This window comes from Sinocyclocheilus anshuiensis, unplaced genomic scaffold (genome assembly GCF_001515605.1).
Source record: "Sinocyclocheilus anshuiensis isolate Anshui unplaced genomic scaffold, SAMN03320099.WGS_v1.1 scaffold1008, whole genome shotgun sequence".
Classification (NCBI taxonomy): Eukaryota; Metazoa; Chordata; class Actinopteri; order Cypriniformes; family Cyprinidae; genus Sinocyclocheilus; species Sinocyclocheilus anshuiensis.
This window is the reverse complement of record NW_015548267.1, coordinates 263,009-272,491: the sequence shown is the minus strand read 5'-3', so window position 1 is coordinate 272,491 and position 9,483 is coordinate 263,009. Positions and strand designations below refer to the sequence as shown.

Genomic DNA, 9,483 nt, shown 5'->3' with positions numbered 1-9,483 from the left:
GGGAAAGAGGGATAGAGAGAGTCACAATGAGGGGAAAAAAAGGTGACCGAGGGGGAGAGTGAAAGAAAACAGAGATGTAGAGAGGAGGGGGTTGTGACTGCCTCTGTTGCTAGGGGAGATAAGTATTTGACCATGAGAGAGAGAGCGAGAGAGAGAGAGAGAGAGAGAGAGCGTTCTGTATTAGTTTCCATCAGTGTCTCTGCCACAGCCAGATTTCACTGAAGGAGGCAGTTTCCACGGCAACCATTCATACCACGAACAGGGTGCTAGAAGAATAGAGGGAGGGTGAGAGAGAAACAAGTGAAGGAGAAATGCAAAATGGAGAGCGAAAGAGAGGAGAGTGGCTGAATGAGAGAGTTAACGCCATATAAAATAAAACAATTAGATAAAACTGTGCATGTAAGAGGAAGGAGGAAGTTTAGAGGGATACGGACAGGTGAAATGGGGACAGATGGATGAGAAAATAGAGAAATATGAGAGTTTATAATGCTTTGGTAATACTTTTGTCATCTCAGTAAAGCTTTTTGAATCGAGAGAAAGCTATTTTTCTACTGTGAATGCGATTGTTGGGTTATAGCAGGTTGGCTGAAGATGGATGAATGGAGAGATAAATGGATGGGTGGATGAGTGTGACCTATCCTGATCTGCCTGTTTAAAGATCATCTCTACAGGTGGGCCAACCTGTACAGCCCACAGGCTCTCATATCAGCTACAATGCCATATGGCACATAGAAACACTTGCCCTCAATGCAACGCACATTCATACTCGCAAACTGACACAAATACCAACATGCATGATTTTTGTATCGACAACAAGCTAGTTCAAAATTGAATACAAAAAGAGTGTAAATAAAGACAACAGTCAGCTGACAAATCAATAATGTCAACAGAGGAAAGGCTGTGCAGGAGGGTGCGAGTGTGTTTGTGTGTTGTAGGTCTAGTGGAATTTTCCAGAACACGCCAGGGGCTTTAGTCAGCTCAAGAGGGTAAACTGAGGACAATCGCTCTCTTTCTTTCTATGTCAGTGTTTGTCTCCATGTCTTTTTTTTTTAGGCTTTGAGACATGAGGTTGAGATTGTTTGATTTATGCATCTATGCTTTTATTTATGCTTTTGTCTACGCTTTTACTTGTGCATTGATGTGTTTGTGTGTGTTTCCCTGACTTTAATGGAACAGAATTTAATTTAATTTAAAACAGAGTTATTGAAAATTTCAGCATTATTCTCAAAACGTGCAGTACTCTTGTTACACAGAGCAGAACTATCCTTAATACACACATGCACACAACACACACACATGCACTGCAGTCTTGGCAGGCTCATGAGAAAGCTTGTGGTGCCATCTGGCACATATTTCATCAGGATTACTAGAGCCTGATGTACCAAGGTGTGCTGCATACACATACACACACACGGAGACACATGCAACAGTGTAATTATATTTATTGTACACAGACAATCAGTACCACATGCACATATCTAATTAATATTGTATGCCCACTAATCCTTTATTATTCGCACACACAGCTAATGAAAGTTAATCAAATTTTCTGTTAAATATTTAATGTGAAAGCATGCAATTTACATACATGGACAGTAAATAACAAATTGTGAACTTTGATTGGTAAATAGATTGAGCTGCAAAACATATGTACTATAATCGAAATGTATATTTCGTATTATAGATTAGCTGTCTATATGTGAAATCAGCCAATTTTCTGTGCTTCATGCAGCAAAACACAAATCTGCTGTCATCTGCTGTTACACACGCACACATACATACACATAGTGCTTCAAAAGCGGTGTCGTCTCATCTAAACAAACCCATAATTCCTTGGCTCTGCAGTGGTGCTCAGAAATCTGCTCCTTCAGGAGTTTAGCACTGGAATTTGGCTCATATTTCATCCTCAGACTGCCCTTCCTCACCTCGTCTTCTGCATTATATAAGACGGCACTCCACTCCTCCTTGAGAAAGGAGACAGACACAGAGATATATAGAGAGTAGATGGGAGGGGGTCGGCAGACTCATGTTGTTTTCTTAATGATGAGACGATTCGATTTTCTCCCCATCATCTTTTTATGAGCTAGATCTTTCACTGGCCATAATAATCATGCCCTTGTCATGCAGCTTATTAAACCTTTGCCATTATCTGCCAGCCAGACATGTGTGTCTGTTTAAAGACTGCATTACACGAAAGGTCAAGGCAAGGTGGAGATATGCGGAGGATGTTGCTGTCAGTGTAAATGTGTTGGGAAATTACTCTGAATCTGTATTTTGCAAAGATACAAGCTACTCACAGTTTAAAACAGTTAAAGCAGTCTGTAGAATAATGCAGAAATAATGACTTCTTTTTTAAAACGTTATCCCATCAAAGTCCTGCCCAGTTTTTGAAATGTTTAATTTGACAGTTTTGAAACCAGTGTAAATGTAGATAACTTAATAGCATTGCTACTTTTAGTTAGTTACTCCCTAGCACTAGTGAATGTTATGCCTTATGCTGTCAGAATGATGAGATAAACAAAATGGGAGGGCATGGAGAGAGGAAGATTAGACGTGATGAAAGAATATGAGCAAGAGGGAGAAGAGCGAAAACAAAGCATTTGGGCGTTTAGTTGTTTTGTTACTGAGGGATTTGGAAGGGTAGTCAGTTCCCTGAGGACTCATAATGGATGCTGCCTGTTTCTCTCTCTCTCATTTCACACTAACAATCCTGAATACAGACCTTCTTTCACTTACAAATATCATAGTCAATGTTTCAGAGGTTGTAATCCATCTTAATCTTCACCGCAACATAAGCTATAGACAAAAGGCAAAGTGCAAACAAAGACTTGCACACAGATATGATGCCAAAGGTGTCTGTATTAAATTAAGTGATGTTGTGGTGATCCAGTGTCATTATAAATGAGATTACTTGCTCATCAGACAGAGAGAGAGAGAGAGATTTTCAGAACTGCACAGGGGATGTCAAACATAGATCAGGCCAGCTACCACAGTAATTTACATTTAAAGACATGAGCACATTTACATTGCACATTTACATTACATGAGTACATTATATTCTTTCCTAATGCTTTCATTGCACACATTGACTGTCAAATAATGCTGTTTTCATTTCTGTTTTGCTAATTGTCATGTGATATTATTATAGATTGTAATAGATGGTCTCTTTTTCTCTCATAGATAATGAGAGTGGAGAGGTCTCTCCCCCCTTAGGTGCTGGAGTGGACAGCAACAGTTGGCATTTTCGATACGGGCCGGGTCCGGGAGGCCCTCCACATCTGAAACCCGGTGAGGTTCCTCCTGAAGCCTTCATCATCCCTGGTTCTCCGGCCATTATTTCCATCAGACAAGGACAAGACGGAGATGACAAGGGCGACTTTATTACCTTTGGAAAAAAGGAGGAGGCCAAGAAGAAGAAGAAAAAGAAGAAGGAGAAGAAGGATAAGCGGGAGAAAGGAAAAGATGATGATGATTAGAGCGACAGAGGAAAGAGTTAAAGAAAGAGCTGATTTTTTTCTAAGACAGAAGTCTCAATGAAAGTCTGTAGAACAAAACATGTTTTTATTAATCCTAAAATCCATATTTGGAGCTCAAGCAAACATTTTCTGTTGGATATAACTGAAAAAAATTTGGAGTGATTTTCTGTCACATCCGATCTCTTTCGGCCTTTTAATTAAGAAATTGATTAATCTCGTCTTGATGAGTTGTTACGTGATTGATTAATATTCTCCCATGCCTCACCCACTATTCCACATAAAATGTCCTTCAGACTCATGTTGGTACATCTGTCTTATTCATACTCTTGGCTTTTGTTTTCCAGTCTTTTTGATAGGGAGACAAAATCTGATTGTTTGTAAGCTGTGTGCTGCTTCACTTGTGCTGTCGTGGTAAAATGGAGAAAAAAATAAGAGGGATTCAAAATTTAGTTAAGTTAGACATTATGGAAGCAGGACACACACTGGTGTAAATATGCAGTTTGGGCACCGCTGTATGTAAAGCAGTGAAGACGCTAAATTAACGCTTTTGCTCGTTCACTTCTCCTGGTGTGGGATGGAAGAAACATCCTTTAAAACAAGAGACACTGAAACATTTTCACTTATAAAAATCTCAAATCCTGGACAAATGGGGGGAAAAAAACAGTGTTTAAAAAAAAAAAAAGTACACCGAGTGATGGAATGCTCTTTTGTTTTGTTGCTTTAATTTTGTTACCAGCAAATGTTCTCCAAGGCATAGCATATACGTGAGAAAGTAGTCCCATATATACACACATACACATATGTAGACACACAGATTTAGTAAACAGGGTCAAAAATCAGTCCATCTCTATAGCAACTCCCAAAACTTCTGCTCTGAAATGTTTCTAACCTGGTTGGACAGGATCGCTCACAAGTCAATATCATGTAAAGCTCATGAGAAATCAGCTCTTCGGGAGCCTGGTTATGTGCTCTGTTGTTAAAGGGATGACTGAGAGAATGTTTATGCATTATGAACAGTATTACTGTTGATTCACCAAACCTTAAACACCTTCGATCCCATAAACTATCCTTAAATATCCTCTGTAGAAAAGGCTTAGGGGTTATGCCATGAATTTTTCTGTGGTGTTGCCTCATACCTGTAGTTTCCCCACTGTCCTTGACCCTGTCATCCCAACCATAATTTTGTGCCTGCTTTCTCAGCTCAGTATGTCATACACGAAACCTAGTCGCCTCCTTTCTGCTTGCTGTCTGGAGGACCAACACACCCCAAGAGCAAAGAACACAACATATTAGCTAGGGGTTTTCAAATTTGAAGGGTAGGGTTTTTTTTGTGCACAGTTTTTATAAGCTTTAAGTGAACTTTATTGCTACTGTACAGAGCTTCTGTCTGTCTGTCTCTTTCTTGATCTCTGCTGGATAGGCTAGCTCTAGACATTGTGGTGTACTCATGTAGTATGGAGAAATGCAGACGACGCCTGTCAAATCCCCCCCCCCCAGATGTGAAGACAGATGTGTGGCTTAGGCAAGGGGTGGAGATTAGTAGAGAAGAACTTTGAGGTGAAAATAGTGGCTTGCCAGTTTGAACCAATGTTGAAGGTGAAGTGTGTAATTTTTGTGCCATTAGCAGCACCAAACAGAATTTTGCCCCGTCTGCCTTTATTAGATCCAGCCATTGGTTTTGAGCTGTGTCAGGCTGATTGGGTTGCTCAAACAAACAGAGCAAAGTTTTTAAAAGACACATCCAGTGTTTACACTTTAAGAAAGTATCTAAACCTCAAAAAAATACACAAATCATCTGTACATTGTTATAAAAACAATCAAGTGTTATTAATCTGTGATATCAATAATACACTACAAAGACAAGACTGTTGTCTCCACCCCATGCCTTCTAGCGTCTGATTACAGTGACACGTCTATGTTCTGATGATATTGGTTCCCTCACTTGCCTGCCTACCTTGTTGCCACACACCCAAAAACGTCTCAAACCGATGTCACAATTACTCAAACGTGACTGCTGCATGACCTTACCAGAAAGAAAACACTTACTATATAGAGATATATATGAATATAGATATAGATGGCTATGATTTTACTATTTTTGTTTATAATTTTTATTCATTATTCACACGAGAGATTTGTGTATGTACCGTCTCTGAGCCTTTTGCATACTGACACCTCTGCTCCGACTTACAGTGGACAGTTATGACGTTACTAAACCTTGGTATTTGTAAATGCTCTATAGTGTGATGCCCTGAAGCTCTTGGTTTTATCCTATTCTTTTTATTTTTGTTTATGAGAAAAAACTAAACAAAAAAAAAAACGTTTGTTTTTGGCTTTGACATACTGATCAAACTAGCACTGTATATTGTAGCTAAATTATGTATGATGATTCTATCCCTACTCTTTCACTTCTTTGACAAGGAAATAAAAAAATAAAAAAACAGGAAAAATCATCCTGATGTAAAATACAATATATGTAGTGTATGCTTGTATCTAGTGAGCGTTCATGCTGTCATTCTTTCTTATTGTCTGGTGGTGATCAGTAGGTGGCGCTGTGCTGTCCAACTGAATGGTGATCATCTGGTGTAAAACCCTCTTTTTTGTACACCTGCTCATCAATATGTGATGGTGAATTAGTGACCTTCATTCCATTCTTATTTTCTCTTCATTATGATGGAAAAGTGGTAATGTGTTTTGTTTATAAATCACAAAATAAATAAACTTTTATTTCTTAAGAATGTGACATATTGTCAGTGTTTCTGTGTCCATGAGCCAATTGTTTATTGTTGTTTTGGTGTACAATACAATCTAGAACCACACTATAAAGCAGAACTTTTACTGCAAGGAAGTCTGGAGAAGCAAGAGAGAGATAGAGAGAGAAATAAATAAAACTGCTTGCGCTGACCTGATATTTGGGTCATTTTATAACTGAGGTTACATTTCATGTCCACTGATGATAATGACTTACTTTTTCTAACAATTTTATTCAGAAATAGATTTTATCCATTAAGAGAATACATATTATAATCTCACACATATATTTTGTGGACCCTGTTTATCGGTTTGCTTGAAATTGCCTTTATGTCCTTTAAATTACAGAATTTAAAATAATGAATAAAAAATTTTAAAGTAGAGATTATCTATATTAAATTCATTTTTAAACATTTATTATCTAAATACATTAGAAAAGTAGACAGAGTTTAAATTAATTAATCTTTCAAATAAGAAAATATTTCATTGTACTCATGTCAATAAAAATTCTGTCAAAACAAACACCCCCCTGAAAACAAAAAAAAAATGGTTTATCACAAAACCATGTGACCAGCATCATGTGATGTAATTTTCTTCTGTGGTGGACATTTTTAACACATTATGGAAAATGTGATCTTAGTTTTTTCCTGCATTTAATCTCCAATGATCTATATTGTCAAGGAGTATATAAATTGCCCATCAACTATGTTTGGTACGTTAGTATGCTTTGCAATATTTTTATGATTTTTAATTCAAATAAATATTAAAATTTGAGGATAACCTGATCAAGAAAATAACATTTATTTAGTCAGACAATGCCTGTCATTGAAATTTTGAAATGTTACCTGTCAACCCACACAGTTTGTCATAACATAGTTGACAAAATCACCACCAGGGAATATTTTGTAATATTAAAAATGGTTTTAATGATTAATATTGGCAACTATCAGGTTACACTGATAAAATATATCAACGGAAACCAACAGCTGTTTTATTAAGAAGGCATATATATATACAGTGGGTACGGAAAGTATTCAGACCCATAAGGAAACAAAATTAACAAATGATTTTAGCAAATGGCTGCAATATAACAAAGAGTGAAAAATGTAAGGGGGTCTGAATACTTTCCGTACCCACTGTATATATATATATACACACACACACACACACAAATGCATATATATTATTTTGTGATGCAGTATTTAAGTCACCACAGACACACATTGTATCTGTATCAGCTTTGACAAGCAGTCAGACAACAGTCTATACAAGTGTGACTGTATATGTGAAGGCTCAGATTCACCTCACTTCTCTCCACTCATCTGCCCCCTCAGTGTTCCTCTTTGATGACAGCAATCATGATTAGAATTCACTGAGAAATTTCCTAATGCAGACAGCTTGCCCTGAAATCATGCTCTGTCCAGCAGTGTCTGCTGTTCATGCTAATGATGGCACTGTTTTCAGCACCTCTGTGAGGTTACTAGAAGGTCACATTAAAGATGGATGTACCACTCATGCATTGCTGTTATCTTTCTTTGATTTGATGCTACTTCCAGCCATTTAACATGTGACATCTGAGAAAAAGTTATGATGTTTGTGCTGTTCCATCTTTTCAAAATCCTCTTGAATCTAACATCAGAGAAAGTGAATAAGTGAGCATGTGTCTGTGTTGGTGCATAAGGGAGGTTCAAGGGTTCAGCTTGTAATTCTGTCTACAGAAAAATTAATATTTCTTTCTCAGCACCCTCTCTTTTATTTGATCTTGGAGGCTGTTTCTATGGTTACAACAATGACAGGACAAATTTCCATGGCAACAATTCAATTCAGAATTGAGTGTCTGAACAGACATAAAGGTGAGAATAAGGAGAGAGAGGTACTGGAACAGATTGTGCTACTATTCTTAACAGTCTCATAACTTTATAGAGTTCTAGAGACTTCACCCATTTAACCTCATAAAACTAGAGTTGTTCTCATGGGAGCTGTATACCACACCCAGAAGCAGTTCTTTATGGGCCCTGACCAGTTTGTGTTTTAAATATCCTCTAATTTCTGCTGCTTGTGGTGACAAACAAACAAACAACATTATAATGAGATAGTGAGCACAGCAGGCCACAAATGCAGCAATAAAAAATGTAATAGAGAAATAGATATTAAACTGAAATTCAGAATAATACGATGTCAATATACAGGGAAACAGATAAAAAAGCTGCTAGATTATAAGGATTATGGTCTGGCATAATGTATCATACATTTATAAATCACAAGTATATCATAAATACAATTCTATATAGTGAGCAAAGGCTATTGCTGAAATTTATAGAGCTTATAGGACAAAATATTCATGGGCAGGTCCCCCTTTCCTGAGCCAAGTGTTCCTGTTTGTCCTCCGATGATGTTAATTAATGAAAATGCTTTTCTTTTAAATTAAATTAAATTAAATTAAATTAAATTATATTTAATTATATTACAATTTTAAATTTTAGATTCGCTTTTCAGTCACCTAGAAACCTCAAATATTTATTTTCACTTTACAGTTAATTCCAGGACATTTCAAAATCTGAATATTTCCAGCTGTAAATTTTCAGTGTGGTCATTAATACTCCTCTGTAAGTATCAATTTAATTAAAGGTAATCAGGCCCGTCAATGGCTGATTCACATTTGCTTTCTGAAGTGAGGTTTTCTGGAGTTTATGCTTCATGTTTTCAGCAGTAGACACATTGTGTACAGTAACAGCTAAGCCTATGGGACGCCTGTCTATAACAGTTCATCGAGGGGCTTCTGTCGGGGAGTGAGGTGAGTGTTTTTGTTTTTTTCTATTCTGCTCCTTTAAGCTCAAATGACTCAGCATGAATATCCTGCTGAGACTACGCACTTGCAAATCAAAGACACAGTGATGTCTAAATGAACGGTTGCCATGAATCAGAGATGAACCTCTTGCATAAACTGCCATCCACCATGGGGAGTGGAATAAAAGTACAGGTTAGAACATTCACCTTGATGTGCACTTTCAATCACAACAGGAGTTACAACAGGAGGGCTGTGCCAACTAGTGTGTTGTGTATGTACGTTTGTGGGTTTAGGAAGTAAAGCTGAAGAGTAAGAAATATGGTGTAAAATTTAAGAGTGCAAAGGAAAACATATTGGTTGCAGCTTTTTGAACATTATTCTTCTACTCATACTAAAGCTAAACTCATTAAGAACAACTAGCTTAAAGTGTCATGAATACCCCCCCCCCCCCCACCAATATTGTTACTA

The 9,483-nt window shown here is 37.3% G+C and overlaps 1 protein-coding gene across 1 annotated transcript in view; it reads left to right on the top strand.

Annotated features, from left to right (window-relative positions):
• LOC107655665 (protocadherin alpha-C2-like) overlaps positions 1 to 4,291 on the top strand; it is a 20,843-nt gene extending 16,552 nt beyond the window's left edge. Inside the window, exon 4 of the mRNA XM_016443226.1 lies at positions 3,181 to 4,291. Coding sequence (XP_016298712.1) covers positions 3,181 to 3,476 — 296 coding nt within the window. The 3' untranslated portion in view covers positions 3,477 to 4,291. The remainder of the gene's footprint in view (positions 1 to 3,180) is intronic.
• Positions 4,292 to 9,483: the final 5,192 nt, after the last annotated feature.